A 21,918-nucleotide genomic window follows, 5' to 3' on the forward strand; every position below is an offset into this window, starting at 1 on the left:
CACTATGTGATGGTAACATATTATGTTATTATATTTGTCTCTCTTCTTATTAATTACATGACATATCATCTTTTTGCTTATGTGACATGTATGTTATTATTTATGTTACTTTCACTATGACTAGCCTTGCAGCTGTTTTACTTGTCTGACTGTCCCAATAATAAATTCTCGCTTGACGGTTGTACAATGTCGTACAATAATCAATACGATAACAACGGTGTGTTCTCTTTTCCGACAATCTAGTTCTGGTCCTCGCCACTGGCATAGATTTGCTTTTGCGACGAACATTCCATGGTTTTGTCGTTTTGCTGTTGAGGACAGACGAGACCACCCGCGCATGCACGGTTCTTCGTCACGAATCTCTTGTCGTTATGCCGTCTGTCTGGATTTGACGCCACATAGGATTTAAGAGTGTCATGTTTGTATTATTTTTTTTCGGCAAAGAGGAGTTTTATTCCAAAATTATAGGATTACAATCTACTGGCAAGAGATCCTCGAAACATGGAGGGCCTTTCTGAAGCCAAACAGCAGTACACGATTCTGTACTGTTGTAATTAGCCAGACAATCTGCTATCCTATTTTGATCCCTACAAATCTTCTGGGGAATAAACTCCCTCTTCTCCATCAGGGCCTTGATCTTAGCTACCAAGTGCCCATAAGCTAAACATGAGAGATTCTCATTTAATAAGATGGACAGAGTCTCAATTGAATCTGACTGGACGATCACTTGCAGTTTTGTGTGTTGGAGAGCTAAAGTCATGCCTTGCATAAGCGCATGGATCTCTGCTTCAAGAGTATCATTGCATCTGAGTAAAACCCTATAAACAGCAAAGATGACCGAACCGTCATGACGTCGTAGCACCATACCAGTTGCAGCCGAGCCATCATGAACAGAAAAGGAACCATCCGCCCTAATGTGTTTTTAATAATTTTGTTGCAAGTTTATAATATATGTTCATATGTGTCTGGCTTAGGGATGCAGGTAGGCATCCCGCGTAAGCCCGCGAAAGCATGAGGTTAGTTCAAATTAAGCTACACCTGGACAAAAGAATTACAACTAACTTGATTTATTTTGACTTGAAAGCGGGGCGGATCGGGCCCCGCTTTGCATCCCTAGTCTAGCTCTTCTTCAACAATGTCTCCTCTATCCCTCTATCCATCACCCCTTCCTTTTTTTAGAAACGTAGGCAATGTAGACAATACCTACAGATTCCAATTGATCGAAAGGTTTATCCCCCTAATCCCTCGTTAATCCTCCCTTCCTCGCATTTTCATTATCCCGGCGCATAATTACTACACACAACATAATAGTCTTATTTATTTATTTTTTGCGAGAAATTTTCAATCTATTCATTTTTAATCATGACGGTACAAAGAACAGCAGAAGTAGTAAAAATGACAACCATATCCGTCGACCACCTAGCGACGAATACAATCACTGGAACCAGCCGAAGGCGCGCCACCGTCATCGTCTCTCCCTCACCGAAGCCGTACAAACCTTGTTGTAATAGACAATCGAAAAGTCATCGTGTTAAGACCTCATAGAACCAGCGCAGGAGAGAAGTAACCATCGCCGTGTCAAAATAAGTAAGTCTCGTGGTTTTAGTTGGGAACGGAGGAGTAGTTTTTCTAGACGGGCGAGGGCAGCGTATGTTGTACAGACGCGTACAAAGCAAAGACGCAGTACAGCACGTGCCAACAGTTTCGCTATGGTTAAAGCTGCACTGTTGTTGTTCCCATCACTAAAAAGGGGCGTACTGAACTGAACTTTCGAGTGGCTCATCTCGTGGCATGTACACCCGTCGCAGCGGTACCACCAGCTGAGCTGAGAAATAGCAGGACCGACCATGCATTCATTGGGTTGGGTGGCCATGACTGACACCCGTTTAGCATGCGTTTAGCCATGAACGGTGGCACTACCAGCCAAACACGTCGCCCGGCCGCGGTTCACGGGGTTGTTGCCGCGCGTCGTGGCCTGGCCTGGCCTTTCTTCCCAGGCGGCATGCGCGCGCGGGGGGACAAGGCACGGCCCGACGCCACGCCCCTACCGATGATACACCTTTTACGCGATGCCATACAGGCCCCAGCACATAATTTTTTCCGATAATTTGATGCCAACCACACGCGTAGTAGATCGTTGTACCATTGCGTGCTGCGTGCAAAACTACATACGCTGTTTGTTTGGGCTTTCTGCGTGCAAAAAAAGCCACAAAAGCTTCTCAATATAATGATATAAGCCAAAAGCCGAACAATAAGCAACTATTTAGAAGCTTTTTTTGGCTTTTTTGCTAAAGTAGAAAAACTGTAAAGCAGAAGCAAAAGCCCAAACAAACAGCACCATATTCAAAAGATAGCACCGGGGAACCAGAGGAGATACTTGTACGCATGCGCTTTCCGTTGTGATAATTTCAACAACCATGTACGCGTCCAAATCAAATCGCTTGTGGCGCAGCACAAGTCGCTGTCCGGGCAATTGCCACTGGAGCCAAAAGAGAGACGTTTTTATGAATCGATTGACAACGAAAGCATCATAGCCATCTACTATCTGGTTCTCTACATGACTTGCACAGACACTCGGAGAGGAGTTTCGGACGGCTGCGCTGCGTTGCCCCTGAAGAATGGTTGCTGCTCAGCTGAGGGAATAGACGATACGGTCAGACAGCTCCTTCCCAACGACTTTCGCGTATCGGCTCAGCTGCCTTTCCAGCTCACTCAGGTGTCTCCTTTCGATCGGCCCGACAACGCTGTGAAGTTCCTGAAAGATATAAAAGTTCATGAGCGTTATATATAGGACATCTATATCAACAAACTGTTTCACAACAAGCCCAAACGGCCAAAGAATGACAGCTGACTGCTCAAAAGAACACCTTTACAGTAAATACAGTTACCTGGACATCAATTGTGCGGTTTTAATTATTATATCCAACATGAATGGATGTCAAATTAGATAAAACCGAAAACTCGAAATAACACCTTACAGATGCAGTTTCCTACACATCAGTTGTGCAAATTTAATTATTACATGCAGCATGAATGGATGTCAAACAATTGTAGATGCAGTTTCCTACACCTTACAGATGCAGTTTCCTACGCATGAATTGTGCGGTTTTAACCAATTATATGCAGCAACATGAATGGATGTCAAACTAGTAGGTAAACCCAAAACAAAGAGCTTTCAGTTAGATGTTCCATGGAAGTGACTTACAAAAGGATGGATGGATGGATTAATACCGGCAAGTCGAAGTTTTTACCAATGATAATGGATGCTAGGAAGGCAAAATAAATGCCTGCCTAACTGTACGCCCCCTTTCGAGTGCATCAACCAGCTACAACTAAGATCACATTTTTTAGGCTGGAGCTCAAATTTATGTATATACCTTGTATTTAACCCGAGAGCCGCTCAGGTCCATGATAACATTTTCAACATCTACGCCAGAACAGTCCTCAGCTGTATCACCTTTGGATTCTGAATGAACCATCTCTTCATCAACCATCATGTCTGATTCGTCGTAGTCCGACTCTGAGTCCTCATCATCCTCATCAATAGGAGTCTCACTGTGGTCATTTTTTGCTGAAGATTCGTCACAAGGGCCACAAGCGTGTGGTTGGGGGATTTCATCTTGCGCCATGGTGGAGAAATCAGATAGAACGGAATACAGGCTCCTATCTAGTAATGGTTTTGCAGCATCATAGCGCACCCACCTGCAACATCAAGAGTTAATGTAACTGTCAAAAAATCGGTAGATAAAGAAAACCCACACCATTTCAGAATAGAACTTCAGATAATATATTAAGCAGATAAGCATGTCAAAATCTATTGTCAGAGGCCCATGTAATATGACGTGAAGTCCCGTGCGTATACTTCGGAAATTTACTGTACCTTCTAAAAAGGGAGATAAATTCTACGCATTTGAACTTCCTATGGCTCCAGTATATACCTTACCCAGAAAGTGCCCCTCCATTTCAAAGTACTATGATAGTCTTGTGCATGCACAACATCTGGTTGGAGAGGAATGATCACGTGTTTGAGAAAAGACTAGAACTAGGAAGATAGAATGTCCAACAATCAGAGAAACTCTTAATACTTATTAGGTAGGCTGGTGGCCGCGGGACAGGGAGAGAATCACGTAGCTCTTTCCATGTCTGTAGGTAGATATGGTTGTCACTGTATCTACTGTTCTTAGTGCGGACTGCGGAGATTACCCCTTGTAACATCACTTCTTTCATTCTTAATTTAATGACATGCAAGCCTTTTGCATCTTCTGAAAAAAAAGGCTCTGACCAATAATTACCCCATTATTATGTAGTTTATATGAAAAAATTACATTTGATAAGCACATTTGAATATGAATCAAATGGCACCAATTTTATGCCACATATAAACTGCATATTAATAGTGTTTTGTCGAGTATTTTGCTATTGCAACCTACCCCCTCAACTCTCACCGAGTCTGGGAATCAGCCCCTAACTCCAAAACCAGGCATTTGACGCCTTGAAACTCCTAAAAACAATGCAGAACATGCATCTTACCCTAAAGCCTAAACCACCATGGTTTTGGCTCATGTGGCACCTACATGTTCAAATTTTGCTGACATGAGTGCCACAAGGATACCACTCAACTTTGTCCCTTTCTGGATTAGTAGCAAATTAAATTACAATAAGCAGTGGAGCATACCATGTTACCCTCCCATGTATTTCTACGAACTCAATTTCTTCCTCTCTCTCTCCTCGAGTGCATCGAGAGGGTGGAGACCAGGGAGCGGACTTGGGAAAGGTTGCATCTAGATCCAGCCCGTGCCGATTGTTCCCCAACTCAAGAGGTACGCGGGACAAGGCCACCAACGGATTTTCTCGGGGCTAGTGGAGAAAGTCACAAAGGAGCAACCAGGAAGGCGAGGAACCCAATTATTAATATGGTAGGGAGCACCTAGGATCGGGTTGCTCTCTTCAGCTGTACCCACATCAGCCTAAACCGGTTATCATGGTATGAGGATTGTCAAATGCCCGACTTAGGAGTTGACAAATGACTTACAGACTCAGGAAAGAATTGATGAGGGTAAAATGGACTTATTCCAATTGCATTTGCATGAGAATGGGATATTTTTACAGAATAGGAGGAAAAACAACTTACTCATAACGGACTGGACAGAGAAGTTCTGATGGTCGATATGCAGCTTTATATCTCATCTTATTGCAGGAATGTATATAATAACCAAGGTAATAGTACTCAAGGCTGGGGCAACTTTTCTGTGTTGTCTTGATCCAATCTATTTCCTTTAGAGCTGTATACTTTCCAAGAGATAGGAAAGCAAGGTCAGGATCCCAGAACAAATATTTGCTTGAGAGACATTTCGGAAGGATATCAACTACACCAACTGCCACAAGTTTTCCATCAATTCTATACTGCTGATGAAATGAACCAAAACCGCATGGCGGAACTGTATTATCACCACTCCTTGGGCGAATAGGTACGATTGGGGTATCCACCAGAAATCTCTTGTATGAGCTTTCCGTAACTGTCTTTTCCTTGTGAACTTTTGTCTGATATCTTTGGTACAAAGCAAACTCCTCAGGGTCAAAATGCGATCTTGCCATCTTAAATTCCAGCTTTCTTGCTTTTTTACCATGTCTTGCATCATTTTTGTTCACAGAGCTTTGTTTTGAGCTAGTCGGCCTATCAGAAGCTTGTGCACATGTATCAATGCTAGTGTGGTTCTGAATTGGCTGAATAGTGGCTGAGTAGAAGTTCAGATGGCCATTACAGGCTTTCACTGCAAAACCAGCTATTTCTCCATGATGTTCCATTGTCAACACCAGTCTTTCTGCAATACAATTTGGTGAAAGGTCCCCTAATACTGCACGTTTTTCTTCAGGCAATGCACGTTTAATTACTGCAGCCAGTTGGAAACTTACATTACATGAGTACACCAAATCTTGCACTGCTCCTCCTTTCTTTTCTTGTGCTGCTCCTCCTACTTTCTTTTTTACTTGAGGTTTAACAGTCTTCACAACAGCTTTAGGGAGTTCAACATCAGAACCTGCTATTCCACCTTGGAAGCACGTAGCTATTGCCTCATTGATTTTGCTAGACAGGAAACTAATAAACTCATCTTCTTTGTCTAAACTTGGACCCGTGGCTGTTTGAAATTCATATGCTGATACCCTGGATACTTTCAAGGTTGGTGAATTCATAGGTTCATTGAGTGAACGTTTCGTAGGGTTAGTCTTGCACTGTGGACTTCCAACCTGTGGGTCAAGCTCTCCATCAAGAAACCTGAACAGGGGTAAGGTGAAGACACGATATAAGACAATTTAAGAGTCAACTATAAAATATACATTATATAAACTTCATGTGGCGTATGCAAAAAAGAAGAAGAGGGGAAATAGACAAACAAACATGTACCTTTGCATCCTTTTAAGTACACGGTCTTGCTCTTTGGAACAAATGAAATCACTTGCCTTCAGGCGTATAGTATATGCCGGACAGCATGTCCGTTCCATCTCAGGCTTGTAGAGAAAACTGCCAGACCTCCTCCATCCACGGTCAAGAAGAGCTGTAAACGACAATCAACATTCTAATCATGGTGAAAACCATGGCAACAAAAGCAATTCTTCTGAAGAAAAAATAAGAGTCACATTACGTGGAACAATACAAACAAATAAAGTTTTAATATACTAACAAGTCAGCTTATTCCATCTCTCACTTCCATTCTGCTTTTCTATAAAGCCTCTAGTTAAATCCATAATTAACAAATGCATCGTTTTTGTGAATACACTTATTTCATGGTATAAATGTTCTTCCTTGTTGCAAATTGCTATGATATGAAAATATGCACATTTCCTTCCTTGTTAAGTAATCTGATTTTAAGTAACCTGCTGTTGTTTCCATATATCACAGTTGGGATATGTTTGTCGTTTTCGGTAGGTGCACTGATCCTAAAACAATGGGCAGTCAGTGATATACTGATAAATTAGATGGATGAAAATGTAACATGGTGGAGCTTGGTGTTGCCAAATGTTCATATCCCAATATCTTGAAGATATAAAAGCATGTCATCGTATGCACTCTCATCAGTGGCGGCGCTCAGGGTATTCCTGGGCATTCCCTGGATACCAAAGAATTTGGCACAAAAAAATCTGACTATACATGCATACATGCTGGAGCCCAGTAGAGCAGCCCATCCTGAGCCACGACAGCCACGCAACTGGTCTCCGTCTCCCACTCTCCCTCCCTCGATGCAGAGTCCCCAAACCTAGCTGATGGCGCCGACGACGGCAAGCGATTCCAGCCATCCTGGTCCAGCGATCTAGCTCTCTGCCCCTCTCCCTCCCTTCCGGCTCTCCCCTCCCCTCTGGCCTCCCCTCCGCCTCCGGCCTCCGCAGTCCATGCGGGGCTGCGGCACTGGGCTGCGGGGCCTCCCCTTGGCGCCGCTGCGTCAGTACGCCATCCATCTAGTACTGCATCCATCTACAGGCACCAACCACGGAACCACCAAGGTGATTTTCCTCTGTTTTTCAAACAAATCTTAAACTTCTCTTGTAAATGGCCACTGCCATGCTACTTTGTTGACTTTTTCTTGTAAATTGTAATTGTTTGTCACTGCCACTGATTGTAGCTATAGGTTGTTGTCTGAAACATTGCCACTGCCACATTGTTAGAGATATCGCCACAATGATATTTTGCTACTATTATCGATGTATGGTCATTGAGTCATTGATTTTGCCATCTTACTGCACATTTGTTATTCTATTATATTGCTTTGGCCAATTTTTTTGCAAGAATACCCAGGAGCAAATTCCTGACTCCGCCACCGATTCTCATGTATGGTTCTATATATATACTATCGCGTATCATGAACTTCCTTGACCTTATCTAAGAACTTATTTGGTACTGCTCAAAATGTCATCTGATTTTTTTATCAATTATTTAATTATATATGTATTATGTTAATTAAAAATTTACTGGTTAGTATTTCGAATATCAGAAGCATATTAAATTACATGTGCGAACAGAATAAACAACCAGCCTCTAAATCTATATCAATGAATTAGCTAACTGTCCAAAAAATGGATATTTTACAGAAAAGGTAAGAGCCAAAAAATCTTCACACCTTGATAGTCATCAGCTTTCAGACTGTTAGCCCACAGACCTGTAAAATTAATAGGATAAGAAACTAGCACAATAACTTTACTCCAAGAAAGCACAAAAGTTTTGTATCTCATTGTTGACAGAAAGAATGATTTACAGGACTAAGAATATGCCAATACAACCTAACACAACAATGGCAAGACAGCAACTGATGACCACAAGAAGGACATTCCAGCAGACACACCATGGTAGCACAAACTGTCGTTATAGACTCATAGACATATAAACAGATGTTTGATAAGGAAATGAAAAAAGAAGGGGAGAAGGTAACGGCAAGGGAAGAAGGAGATTGACCATTTAAACTTGTTTAGTTGTTTATCGTCAAAAACATAATGAACATTAAGAGTTATCACTCAGCATGAAAATAGCATGTTTTTCACTTCATTACGCCTTACGAAAATGGAATTGGCTGACTCTTACAAGTGGCACAAGGTGAGGCACAAACCGAGCTATCTGAAAATTCTCACATGTTAACAAATTAAGAAAGTCAGAGAAGTAACGATCAGCATTCAAAGCCTAACTGCACAAACCTATACTAGCAAGGATAAGCCACTTCATTAGGATTATCAAAGTTCTAAAAAGTACTAGGCGTTAATTGTGTGTTTTGCCACGGCCTTGCGCTTTTCTGACCAAAGCGCGTAGGTGTTTTGCTATCACCTAGAGCCTAGGCATGCCTTTTTCAAATGTGAGGACTTGTAGGCAGAAAGAACAACGATTCTACACGACCCCAACTAGAGAGCATCTCGCCTTAGCAAGGGTATGTACGCCTAAGATTCATCTCGGGGTGACCTATACCTCCTAACATCGTGCCTTCGTGGCCTGATTCCCTTAGCAACAGCATGTACCCCTGAAACTCGATTCAGGGGTGATCTACGCCTCCTACGCATAGCGCGTCGTCTCCAGACAGACACCAGAACTGACGAGCAATTCCACACGCAACAAGGATCGATCCAGGTCGAAGAAGTGCCGGTGCTATATTTCAAATCGGAAGGGAATTCCGGGATTGGTACCGTGGGAGATGCTCGTAGGGCCGGTGGATCGGCAGTAGCCGCAGGTCGTGCGCCGCCGGCCGTAGTCAATCACCACCGACTCGCCGCCGCCGCCTCCCCCGCCGTCCCGGGCGCCGCTGCTGCTGGCGCCGTCCGCCATCGCCGATGCGGCCGCGCGGTGGTTTCGCCGCCGCCGGGCCGGAGTACGATGTTGGTTGGGCGGATTGGTTGGGTCCCCGGATCTGTCTGGTAGGGCTGGGCTGTGGATGTCACAGGGTTCTCTGCCGCTGCTGGACTGGCCCCGTTGTTATAGCAGAACTAGTCATCACTCGTCCGAGAATAAGATTTCTTTTTTCTTTTATAAAAATCACAGGGCTCCCCATCGACAAAATAAAAAAAATTCTGAGTAAGAATTTTTTTTTGCTGAGAGTAAGAAAAGCTTTTTTTTCGAACGGAGAGTAAGAAAAGTTGACCATTGCATGCGGGTTTTTACTAGTACCAGGCCTTATATAACGCAAAGTGTTTAGAAGAGATGTTTAGAGAAATAAAGCAGTTTTTCTTTAAGAATCAATGCTTGTTTATAGCATCATAGAGATAAGCACTAATGCGTAAAAAGACCTCAATTTATTTTACTAAGCACATTTCTAAGCATCTTACGTCGTAACATGCCTTAAAAGCTTTTGTCCCTACAAATTGGTTGTATAGTTTAAAGTTAATCCTTCCATTTTTTTTCTAGCAAACACATACTGCACATGGTTTTTCGGGCTCAACGCGGCTACCGAATTACATCCTCATCTCCCAAATATAGATGATAGAAAATGACAGATTTTAAAAGCCCAAACTTTTAGGAAAAATCAACTTCAGCTTCATGACATTTTAATACTAGTTTTTAAAGTGTTTTTGCGGGGAGGATTAAGATAGGACTTAATAAGACCCCTAAATTGGCGGTAAGTCACAACCTCGCTTTGATCGAGTCAATGAGATCAAGGATTCAAATCTTCATGACAGGTAGTTCTACCTTCCTCCCTAGTATAGTAGTATTCTCATTTCTTTATGGGCTCAAGTCCACAATTCTCTCCTTTAAACCAAAGATAGTTGGTTCCACGTTCCTACTTTCATTTCACATGGGTTCAACAATGGTCTCTGCGTGCACAAAGTGAAAGCAACATCTGGAATTTTATTATGGCTACAAGTTTTCATTTTCGCCCTCTGATTGGCTCGTCTCCTCCTAATTACATATAGTTATTCCTCGCCTGCAACTCGCAAAGCATCTTTGGGATAACGATAGCTGATAGGGCCAACCACCATCAGCTCCGTCTAGACGTCGCAATGGAAAAGGCGACTAGGCAGAAAGCAAAGTGTTACAAATAAATAAATAAAAGACGATTAAATGCACACAAGAGCTGACTGTACATTGCATTTTGATTATTTAAACAGCGCAAGGAAGCACAATCATCAAACGATTTCTGTGCAATTTTGTTCTGAAACACGGCTTACTCCGACGAATATGCACGATTCAGGATTCACTGACCATCCTTGCAGAGGATATTATCTTCCCTGGGTCAAAACGGGGGCCGCTTTACAAACTGTCGACAGACCGATCATGGCTTATTGATAACAAGTTGTTACAATCCCTTGACAAATAGCGTTTCTCCCAGAGAAACTATGTACACACAACAGAGGGCCACAACAAAATACTCAGTAGCTGCTGCTACCTGCTAGTGTTCTCCACTACATCATTTTGAGGAACAGCATGCCGTCTAAACCGCCATGCCCTCGTGCATACATAGCAAGCAATACCAGATGCATCATCTCTCATGTGTCCGCTTTGAAGCCCACGAGCTGCTGCAAGGCCTTCCAACCCCAAAGCAACTCGCGCTCAAAAGCTCCTGCCAGCCCATGCTTAACCAGAGCGCCATTCTTGGGCAGGATACTATCATCGTCGGTCGTTTCATCGTATTCACCATCAGCATCAGCATACGTCGTAGCCCTGCCATTCTGGGGTGCTGTGTCTATTTCATAACGAAGCTCATCTTGAATTTTCTGTTCGCCCATCAATAGCTGATTCAGAATCAAAAAGCACCGTGTGAGTTGAGTCTAACAATTGGAGGAACTTAACAAATGATTAACTAGCCCTCAAAATATGATTATAAGAACTGGTAGACATGATCGTTGAATGAGATTTATGCAGCTTACACTACCCATTAAGAATACTGGTTTTTTTTTTGGAAAACCAGTGTTATTCCGCTTTATAAGCATGTCTTTCCACCTTCTAATGAAACGAGTGATCTAATGCTTGATAGATAGTTCAGTTCAGGCTGACAGTTCTTAGACATTCTCTTGTAAAAGAACCACCAACATGTGGTGCTCCGGAAAATAGCACACAATTTTGAGTATGGTCATCTATAATTCAGATCAGCCACGTGCAACCTGCATCCCCCCCCCCCCCTTCTCTCTCTCTCTCTCTCAAATCTAATGAAGGTATGGTCTCTGTGCCCGGAAATGGAGTGACTAACGAAAGCGATAGATGCCACGTTTCATTCGGCAAAGCATCAAAGCATAAAAGGGTCACTGAACTACTTACTTTCAGCAGAACAGGTGGCAAGACATAGAAATGCCCCTGGAATTTCAGTAGTAAATAAATGTCTAGCTTCCACACTAAGGTACTGATGGATATTGAATTAATCCATTACCTCTGGTTGATCAGCTTCACATGCCTTCATTGTTTCCTCTCCAACAGATGCAATAGCAGCAGCCATTGAATTATCATCATCGCTTATAGTTGATTCGTCCTCTTTGATCTCTTGATTGTCACACACTTGTAGCTCATGTGCCGAAACAACACCATTTCTGCCGTGATCATCATTGACAACTGTCTCCATCATTTGAACCGGGGTGTGTCCCTCCTCTGCCACTTTCTGATTCTTCGCATTACCCCAATCTTCGTAGACCACCAATGTCTTTGTGGTTTCACCTGTCTGTAGGCTTCTATTAGGCCCATTCTGCCAATGGAACTTTCCCAAGGAATCTTGGAGCAAGAACTTGAACTCAATCAACCTGTTGGCAGGTAAATCCTGTTCAAAACAGAAAAGAGATGATGAAGTTACTCAAAAGAGGCTAAATCATTAAACACTGTACATAAACGGAGTCTCACTTTCTCTACTGTCCAGTCATTGCCTTCCAACCAATCCATAGCGACCGCATTCGTCGGTTCCCAGAGGCCAAGTGCTGGGACATCACCGACCAGGTGGAAGCTTTGGCCAAAGGTGCACTGCTCTTTTAGCACAAATCTGACGCGCACTGTGCTTCCAGGAACTGTAGGTAACAGATAGACAGACAGACAGACAGATGGTAAGACCAAAGATCCATCACATTAAAAACAGGTTATGTTAAGACCAAAGATTGCAATGTCAATGGTTCAGGGCAGCAAACTCACCAGCAGGAGCAGGTGGTGACGAAATCTCAGCAGAGGCCACGCCCCCCTGGACCTCATCAGCCTGCAACAGCAACCACCATCTAACCATCAGTCAATCACAGTGGAGCAAAGGGGGAAACACGCCACATTAGAGCGCAAGCCTATTCCGATCTTGATGTGACAAACCTCCGGCGCTAGTGCTATGCCACCCTCCTGTGTGGGCACGAGCTGCTCGAGGGGCTTCGGTAGCGCGGTGACGAGCACGCTCAGGCGGCCGGCAGTCCCAGCCAAGCCATCGCTGCCGACGCGCCGCAGCCCCTGCCCGCCGTAGGTGACCCGGACCCGGCCAAAAGCTCCGCCCCAAGGGATCGGCATGGGCGCATCTGGTTCTTTCATCTCTTGATTGTCACACACTTGTAGCTCATGTGCCGAAACAACACCATTTCTGCCGTGATCACCATCGAGAACTGCCTCCATCATCTGAACAGGGGCGTCTCCCTCCTCTGCTACTTTCTGATTCTTCGCATTACCCCAATCCTCGTAGACCACCAATGTCTTTGTGGTTTCACCTGTCTGTAGGGTTCTGTTAGGTCCATTCTGCCAGTGGAACTTCCCCAGGGAATCTTGCAGCAAGAACTTGAACTCAATCAGCCTGTTGGCAGGCAAATCCTGGCCAAAACAGAAAAGAGATGACGAATTTACACAAAAGAGGCTAAATAATGAAACATCGTGCATAACCGGGGAAAGTCTCACTTTCTCCACTGTCCAATTGTGGCCTTCAGACCAATCCAAAGCCACCGCCCTCGCCGGTTCCCACAGGCCGAGCGCCGGGTCGTCGCCGACCATCTGGAAGCTTTGGCCGAAGTTGCACCGCTCTTTTAGCACAAATCTGACACGCACTGTGCTTCCAGGAACTGGAGGCAACAGACAGACATACAGTTGGTAAGACATCATATCACCGTTTCTGTTTCGCAATGTCAATGGTTCAGGGGAGCAGGCAAACTCACCAGCACGAGCAGCGGGTGACGAAGTCTCGGCAGAAGCCATGTCCCCATGCACCTCATCAGCCTGCAGCAGCAGCAACCTTAGAACCATCAGTCAATCACAGTGGACCAAAGGGTTAACACGCCACATTGGCGCGCGCGCTGATTCCCGATCTTAATGCAACTCACCTCCGGCGACAGTGCTGCGGCGCCCTCCTGCGCGGGCATGAGCCGGTGGAGGAGGGGCTCCGGGAGCGCGGCGACGAGCACCCTCAGGCGGCCCGCGGTCCCAGCGACGCCGGCGCCCGCGACGCCACGCGGCCCCCGCGCGCCGTGGGCGACCCGGACCCGCCCGAAGGCCGCAGCCCGGGGGACCGGCGCGGCGGCCGCGGCTGGCTCCAGGGACGGGGATCTCATCCCGGCCTGAACCTCGGGCCAAAGCCCTGACTGAACCCTGCGCGCGTGTGCAGCAGTGGCGGAGGGGCGCGGGTTAGTTCACGAGGCGGGCGTGTCGGCGTGCGGTGCGCGGATCGGCAGCAGGCGGCCGGGGTTTTTGGCGGCTTCCGCCGGCGGTGGGGGCACGAGGGTGGTGTGCGGGATGGCGACGAGGGGGGAAGGGAACGGACGGACAGGTGCGTCCGCGCCGTTGGGGGGAGGGCCCTCCCCGTTGGCCGTTGGATCTGGCGCGCGCGTCTCGGTGTTCGGGAGGCTTCCGCTCCAGTCGTCTAGCTGGACTGGATTTCTAGACTCCCGAAGTCGGCTATTTCTTTTTTTTGTTCTTGATATTGGTTTTGCTGCCACCGTCAAAAGCCTTGGTAGGAGATGGAGTGCGTAAACAGGAAGGGCGACTCTAGGCGCCGGTGCACCGGCCGAACAGTTGGGCCGGTCCAGTTCTGGCCGTCCGATGCAGTGATAAATACCGTTAGATCTGTTTCCCCGCTTCGTCCTTCTCGTAGTCGTCCACCTTCCCCTCCCTTACAAGGAAATTTGGAATGCCCTCGAGCACCGCCGACGCCCCGCCACACACCCGCGAGAGAAACGAGGAGGACCACCACGGCGCCCTCGTCGTCGGTCGCCGCCCTTGCCGACCGTCCTCGTCACCGGTCGCCGCCCTCGTCCTCCAGCTCCACCCATGCAGCAGCTGCACCCTCTAGTTGGAGCTCCGTGTGGCGATGGTTGTAGCTCGGTGGCGATGCAACACCGCCCATGCCGTCAACTGCCATGCCAGGCTGAAGCTTTTTTTTCCATGGCCGTTAAAGCTTTTTTCAAGGTTGAAGCTTTTTACAAACCAGTTGAAGCATTTTCACACATCGGTTGAAGCTTTTTCCGCCCCGCTCAAAGATATCTTTTCGTAGTTGAAGCTTTTTATACACGATTTTGCTGCAAACGGCATGAGGAAAATGCTACAAACCAATGGCCATTTTTGCTACAACCAGGAAGACGATGAAAGTGTGGCCGGCGACGACCGCTGGTGGTTGTAGCAAAAATGACCGCCGGTGGTAGCTTTTTTCGCTGCCGGTTGAAGCTTTTTCCCTTTATGGTAGAAGCTTTTCTGTAAACGATTGAAACTTTTTTTGTTTTGAGCAACGTCTGGGTGAAATCTTTCTCTATTGTTTGATTGAAGCTTTTTTCATCGAAGGTTGTAGCATTTTTTATAGACGGTTGTAGCTTTCTTATATGGCACTGAACGCTTGCAGCTTTTTGTATATCCGGTTGAAGCTTTTCATCTAGAGTTTGAAGCTTTTTTTAGCGGTTGCAGCACATGGGGGTTGTGCGGCGGGGTCTGCAGTGCCTCGCCTGTAGATTCGCTGGGATACGACGCCCCCCAGCAGCGGCGGCCATGGGTGTCAGGACCCGCAGCATCGTCATGGTCGTGGTCGAGGCCTGCGAGGAGTTGGCTTGTCACCGGAGGGAGCGGCCATGACAGCCGCAGAGGAGCTTGTGCGAGGAAGAAGGAAGGGATGAGGACGAACGGTTAAGAGGATAAGGTTGCGTAGAGAAAAAACGATTCGTGGGCCTAGCTGTATTGAGCGCGAAGGGATCGCGAGGCGTACGATTGAAAACAGATCACACGGCTCGCGCTCGACCGGCGCTGCGTTCGGCCGGCGCACCGAACGCAAATGTTAATGTTTGGGCGTGGTGCGCCGGCCGAACTTTCGGCCGGTTCTCACGCCACGCTGGCAAACGCGCCCCGCGCAATGGCCCCACGCGCCCCACCTCCTTCCAGCGCCTCCATCCCGCCTCCTTTCAGCGCGCGCATCCTTTCCCCTTCCTCCTCCCCCGGGTAGCGATTGGGCCACCATGAGCTCCATTGTCGGCGGCCAGGCGCTCCCTCGCCGGCTGCCATGGTCAGATCCATCCCCTACCTACAGTCTTCACGCACACGCATCCCCTCCCCCCTCCTCCCGGGTTGCGTTTGGGCCACCAGAAGCTCCATCGCCGGCTGCCAGGCGCTCCCTCGCCGGCCGCCAGGAGCTCCCTCGCCGGCTGCCATGGCTGCCTGCCGCCATGCCCGGATCCTTCCGTGTATACAAGTGTTGCAACCGTCACCTAGGAAAGCTTCAACAGCCGTTGAAAAAAGCTTCAACCATAGACATAAAAAGCTTCGATGGCACTGCACAAAAGGGGAAGCTGCAACCGTTGTTGGATTTTGCTACTACCGGCAAATCTTTTTGCTACATCCATCCACAGAGCTGCGACCTCGCAAGGACGACAATGATTTTTTGGCTGCAACCGTAGCAGGATTTTGCTACTACCGTTGGAGGTTTTTGCTACATCCATGATTTTTTGCTGCAACCGTAGCAGGATTTTGCTACTACCGTGGAGGTTTTTGCTACATCCATGTAAGGCGGAGCTGCGACCTCGCGAAGGCGGCGACGGCGTTTTTGCTGCACCCGTAGTTTGTTTTTGCTACTACCGGTGAATTTTTTTGCTACATCCATTCAAACGACGTTGATTGACTCGCGGCCGCCGTCGACGTTTTTTCCTGCAGCGAGCATCAATGGCGAGGGCGGCGGAGCTACAACCGTCGTCGTCAAGAGCTGCAACCGCAGGTGGAGTTGTTGCATGGGTTGAGGCGAGAACGAGGTAGGGAGGGGTGGGGAACCGATGACGAGGACGGCCGGCGAGGGCGGGGTCCGGCGGGCGACGAGGAAGACCGGCAAGGGTGGGGACTGACGACGGGGACGACCACCGGAGGAGGACAGGAGGCACAGTGCCGCGCTCCTCGGAGGAAGATGCGGATCCAGGCCGACTGCCCGAGGAGGAAGAAGCTGGGGCGATATGTTTTTTTTTACTATATCCAACAGCCGCGTGACTCACATCCGACGGACTGGGCTGGACCGGCCGAAACTTTCGGCCGGTGCGCTGGCGTCTATAAGTGCCCAAACATGAAAGGGTGGGAAAGTGTAGGTGGGATAAAATACGGGCCGGCAGATGCAACACATCGAAAGCTTCATTCATATGGTCGTCTCATGCCCAGCAGAACGTGTTTCTTGAACTTATCATTTTACACACAAAAAATAAGAATAAAAATAAATGGTACTCCTGGAAGCAAGTAGTTAACGAGCGCTCCTTCGGATGCCTCACAACGATCAGCGCCACTTGGCGCGCTCTCAGCCATTCGCCACGTGTCGTGCTTCGGACGCCTCCTTCGAATTTTGTTTTTTTATTTTTCCGCACGCATTTTTGGCTTTTTAAACGGTTTTTTTTTGGGTTTTTTCGAAGTTTTGGTTTTTCCCCGGTCTTTCTTAACTTTTCGATGAAAAAAAAATATTTTTGCGCGAAAAAACGCGTTTTTTTTTCTTTCGCGAAAGTCACAGTTTTTCTTCCGCGAGAGGCACGGTTGTGCTTTATCGAGAGTCACGGCCGTGCCTTTCGGAAACGATAAAAAACGCGTTTTCTATTTTTTTTTCTTTCGCGAGAGTCACGGTTTTGCTTCCGCGAGAGGCACGGTTGTGCTTTCGCGAGAGTCACGGTCGTGCCTCTCGGAAAGGGAAAAACAAAACGTGTTTTCTGCTTTTTTTCTTTCGTGAGAGTCACGGTTTTGCTTCCGCGAGAGGCACGGTTGTGCTTACACGAAAGTCACGGCCGTGCCTTTCGGAAAGGGAAAAAATACGCGTTTCTGTTTTTTGTCTTTCGCGAGAGTCACGGTTTTGCTTTCGCGAGAGGCACGGTTGTGCTTTCGCGAGAGTCGCGGCCGTGCCTCTCGGAAACGAAAAAAAACGCGTTTTCTATTTTTTTCCTTCCACGAGAGTCACGGTTTTGCTTCCACAAGAGGCACGGTCGGAAAGAAAAAAACCATGCTCCCGGTTCGGTTTTTTCACCCGGTTTTTTTCGTGGAAATTTTTTTCGTCAAAACCTATCAACATGGGATCTAGTTTTGAAGATCTCGACACGAGGAATCCAATGGTGAAAACGATTCAAGATTTGGACGCACAGTTTAAAAGATAAAACATTTTAAATAAACAGATCTACGAAAAAAGGGAAAACTCTCAGGTTGCGACAAGTGGCGCACTGCATGGCCACTTATCGCGACCTGAGAAAGTGGAGTGTTCTTTGCAATGAGTACTTCTTAATTAGTGATTTCGGGTACTCCCTCCTTCAGAATGTATTGGGGCCCCTCTTGTTTTGGGCTAACGTTTGACTAAATCAGTGGTGGAGCTTCATCGAGGCTAACCTGGGCGATGGGAAAATATATGGTGCATAGGAGCTTGTGGTGCTACGAGTGCATCAAACTCACATTGTGCTTTTAAAATGTTCACAAAATTTTGGAAAAAAAATTAGCACACTCAAACAACATCAATGTAGGTTGGCATAAAATTTCAAGTTAAAATTCAAAAGATAACTCAACAAACAAAAATGACAAATTCAACACTGGATAGTACATAATATAACTTGGGCTTTAGATTTGACCCATTATAACAGGGGGCGTGCTACGCGTCCGCCGGTCGATCTTTTTAAAAGATCGGCCTGGTTGCGAGCCGTCGGATCTGGCGGATTGTGCGGCCGGTTGACATCTCTGTTATTGTAACAAAGGTCTTGTTGCGGATTTTTTTCAATAAAAGGTCTTGTTACGGAAAGTTTTTGCAGTAAAATCATTTTTTATAATAGAGGACTTGTTGCACAATTTTTTGCAACGAAGGTCTTGTTGCGGATATTTTTTCTGCAAGAAAGGTGATGCTATATAATTTTTTCCCAGGTGAGGAGGCGGCTCACGAAGCGGTGGCGTCTTCCAGCGGCAGGTGATGTAAAGGCTCAGCGCGAGGCGGCAAACTAGTCCACGAAGGCGGCACACACACCGACAAACGAGGGAGGAACGACGAGGTGCGGATAAGGGCTGGGGACGAGTAGATCCGGACAATGTGGCCATGCACAGCTCGACAGCGGCGGTGGAGTCCGGCGACGGGCGAGCCCGATCCCTTCCATGGTGATTCGGGCCGTCACCGGTGACCTCACAGGGGCGGTGCGGTTAGATGTGACGGCGTGGTGAGTGGAGCAAGAGGAAGAGAGGAAGGAGCGGCGGGGTACCTCGGCTGCGCGGACGATAACCCTTGAGGGATCCAGATCCTACAACATATGAGTTGTTGCGGTGGGCAGACTACAACAAGGGTTCAGTTGCAAAAAGGCACGAGAAAATGCTAGGTGATCCCACGCACGACACGCGTTGCACGAACGAGGCGGCGGACACCCGCGTGCATCCGTCGGCTTTAGCTAAGCGTTTCCCTTATAACAGTGATGTTAAATTTATCATTTTTGTATCTCAAAAAAAAAATCAATTTTTATATGAAATTTTGTGACATCATACACAGATGTTGCGTTAACGCGCTAGAATTTTTTCAGAATTTTTTTAAAAAATTATGTCATCCGATGCACCGGTAGCATCACAAATGCGCGATACATTCCCCCGGCCATCCCCCCCAAGCTCACATGTATGTACTCCTTTGTATTAGGCCTACTTCATGTTAAAAATCAGCTAAAATAGTTATGTTTGCCCCCCTCTAGCCCATGGCCCCCCATAATTTCGGATCAAGCTCCCCCGCTGCTATAAATTATATCATTATACATGTCATAAAAATTATTTATGCATCTCAAAAAATATTCATGAATTCTATTTAAAAAATCACGAGTTTATAATTGTTCATGAATTTAAAAAATGGTCACGAATTTAAAAATTGTTTGGGGATTTAAAAAATGTTTGCAATTTTTTAAAAAATCACTAATATGGAAAATCTTAATGAATTTTTAAACAAACTCAAATTTTTTAATAAAACATTTATGAATTTGGAAATATTAAAAAAATACATTTCTGAATTCAAAAAAATTCATTAATTAAAAGAAAACAAATGTAAAAACGAACAAGAAAATAAACCATGAAAAAAAAGAACGGAACCTTCCCAAAACCAAAAGTACCGGCCTACATGTTACACTCAATAGCGCCCACGGAGGTCCGTGTTTGCTCAACCGCCTTGTTCACGAAATGCGAATTGCCATAATAACCCTTAAAGCAACTCCAACAGGCTGACCCAAACGAACGGCGTTTTTGTTCGTTTGAGTCGTCCGTCCGTCCGCCGTCAGTCCTTTTTAGATTTGGGTTGGCAGTGCGTCCAACGGGCCGACCCATTTCATGACCGCGCACTCTTTAGATCATGCCATCGGCCATGCCGTCGCCCTGGTTTTGGCGCTCCAGCGCGCGGGGGAAAAGCGGCCTAGCGCGCGCTGGTTTTGGCGCTCCAGCGCGCGGGAAAGGTTTGCGCGCATGCCGCGGCCGGCGCTCGTTATAAGAAGGCGCTCCCTCCACACTCTGTCCACTGCCCAGTCGTCTCGCCCCCTCTCACTAGCCTCGCCGCCTCTGCGCCACCATTTCAATACGCCGCCTGGGCGCTTCAGATTTTCGCGGAGTCCGCGAGCGCCGCTCTGGCGCCTTCTCCTCCGAAATCTGGTTTGGCGAGAAACGCCTCATCCTCGGTACCTTCGACACCGCAGAGGAGGCGGCCTGCGCGCACGACGCGGCGGCGTGGCGCCTCCTGAGGCCTTGTCGGGATATGAATTTTCCCGACGTGTCGAGCCAGCGGGCGCAGGATCTCGCGCCTCTCCCGCGGCTTTTCACCGACGATGATCGTCATGTCCACCGGAGGCGGCATCGTCGCCTCGCCATCGCCGAGATGGACGTGGAAGCCATGATGGTGTGGCGCGAACGCTTCCCGCAGGACATCATCGACGAGCACCAGTTCTACAAGCAAAAGAGGACGGAGAGGGACGCGAGGAGGACGGAGCGAGCCTCCTAATCGGGAGGACAAGCGTTCGCGAAAGCAGGCCGCTCAATTAAAACTGAAGCTACGAGAAATGTCGGGTTGGGACTTCGAAGAGGAGCGGCATGCTGACACCTACATTCAGACGTCGGAGGAGGACATTACCGAGTCGGAGTCAGAAAGCGACGAGTAGTTAGTCTTTTCTTTTATCCGTGTACGCTAGCACTATCTATGTATCCATTTTTATCGGAATAAATGGCCGGCGACATCGGCGACGAAGCAGGCAGGCGAGGGTGTGCTGTTTGATGTGGAGAGGCCAATGTGCCACCGATCAGCGGGCCCGGTGAGGAAAGAGGGCGAGCGCGTGCGCCCGTCTTGTGTCTGCGCCGACGCAAATCCGGCTCAAAAATGGCCGGGAATGGGCCGGCACGCGGACGAAAGCGGACGCGTCCGTTTGGGTCGGCGCATTGGGCCGACTTTTCTGTCCGCGCCGACCCAAACGGACGGCCATAGACGGAATGGGTTGCCCCATTGGGGTTTGCTCTTAGAGCATCTCCAGCCGTTCGCCCCGCAGGGCGCCGAAAAAGAGTGGCCTGGGGGTGCGCCGGCGATAAACTTGGCGCTGGGGGCGGTTCGGCACCCAGTCGTCGCCCCCAGGCGCCGAATTCAGCCCAGCTTTCGGCCCAAAACGGCCCGATATTTGCGTGAATCGACCCATACTCGGTGCGGTTCGGCGTGTTTCGGCGTGAATTTTCACATACAAATAGAAATCAATTAGTTCATCACATAGTTCAGCGTGTTTCGACGTGTTCAACAAATAGTTCACTACAAATTATATAGTCTAACAAATAAAAACTCAAGTTTCATCACACGTCATTCTCGGCCTCGCCCTTGAGCCTCCATAGGTGCTCCACCAGATCCTACTGCAGCTGATGATGCACCTGTGGGTCTCGGATCTCCTGACGCATACTGAGGTAGGCAGTCCAGGTTGCCGGTAGCTGGTGATCAACTTCGGCTAGAGGGCCCTGCCTGTAGTATGGTTCAGTGTCAAACACTGGCTCTTCCTGCTCGCTCTCAATGATCATGTTGTGCAAGATGACACAACAAGTCATGATCTCCCACATTTGATCTT

General features: G+C 47.4%; 2 protein-coding genes across 2 annotated transcripts; both read right to left on the reverse strand.

The window, feature by feature from the left end:
- Positions 1 to 2,374: 2,374 nt before the first annotated feature.
- LOC125520168 (arginyl-tRNA--protein transferase 2-like) lies at positions 2,375 to 9,431 on the reverse strand. Its single transcript, XM_048685010.1, has 6 exons — positions 9,160 to 9,431; positions 8,112 to 8,150; positions 6,404 to 6,554; positions 5,132 to 6,274; positions 3,378 to 3,702; positions 2,375 to 2,755 (listed from the first exon to the last, which is right to left on the reverse strand). The coding sequence occupies exons 1-6, from the start codon at positions 9,296 to 9,298 to the stop codon at positions 2,630 to 2,632; spliced, it is 1,923 nt and encodes a 640-aa protein (XP_048540967.1). The 5' UTR covers positions 9,299 to 9,431; the 3' UTR covers positions 2,375 to 2,629.
- A 1,285-nt stretch (positions 9,432 to 10,716) lies between these two features.
- Positions 10,717 to 14,204, reverse strand: LOC125520177 (uncharacterized). The gene is made up of 8 exons (XM_048685020.2): positions 13,726 to 14,204; positions 13,561 to 13,621; positions 13,307 to 13,467; positions 12,740 to 13,222; positions 12,575 to 12,635; positions 12,293 to 12,453; positions 11,832 to 12,212; positions 10,717 to 11,199 (listed from the first exon to the last, which is right to left on the reverse strand). Exons 1-8 carry the CDS (start codon positions 13,951 to 13,953, stop codon positions 10,954 to 10,956), a joined length of 1,782 nt encoding a protein of 593 aa, XP_048540977.1. The 5' UTR covers positions 13,954 to 14,204; the 3' UTR covers positions 10,717 to 10,953.
- Positions 14,205 to 21,918: the final 7,714 nt, after the last annotated feature.

The sequence above is a fragment of the Triticum urartu genome, chromosome 1A, assembly GCF_056163025.1.
Source record: "Triticum urartu cultivar PI428250 chromosome 1A, HENAU_Tu73, whole genome shotgun sequence".
In the NCBI taxonomy this organism is placed as follows: Eukaryota; Viridiplantae; Streptophyta; class Magnoliopsida; order Poales; family Poaceae; genus Triticum; species Triticum urartu.

Excerpts from the sequence above, each read along its gene's own strand:
- LOC125520168 (XM_048685010.1), bottom strand. The coding sequence starts at position 9,298 with ATGGCGGACGGCGCCAGCAGCAGCGGCGCCCGGGACGGCGGGGGAGGC. Across the intron at positions 6,275-6,403 it reads GTACTTAAAAGGATGCAAAG|GTTTCTTGATGGAGAGCTTG; the intron begins GTACATGTTTGT and ends ACCCCTGTTCAG. Across the intron at positions 2,756-3,377 it reads GCTCTCGGGTTAAATACAAG|GAACTTCACAGCGTTGTCGG; the intron begins GTATATACATAA and ends TATATCTTTCAG.
- LOC125520177 (XM_048685020.2), bottom strand. The coding sequence starts at position 13,953 with ATGAGATCCCCGTCCCTGGAGCCAGCCGCGGCCGCCGCGCCGGTCCCC. Across the intron at positions 13,468-13,560 it reads GTCACCCGCTGCTCGTGCTG|TTCCTGGAAGCACAGTGCGT; the intron begins GTGAGTTTGCCT and ends TGTTGCCTCCAG. Across the intron at positions 11,200-11,831 it reads GTGAAGCTGATCAACCAGAG|CTATTGATGGGCGAACAGAA; the intron begins GTAATGGATTAA and ends ATTCTGAATCAG.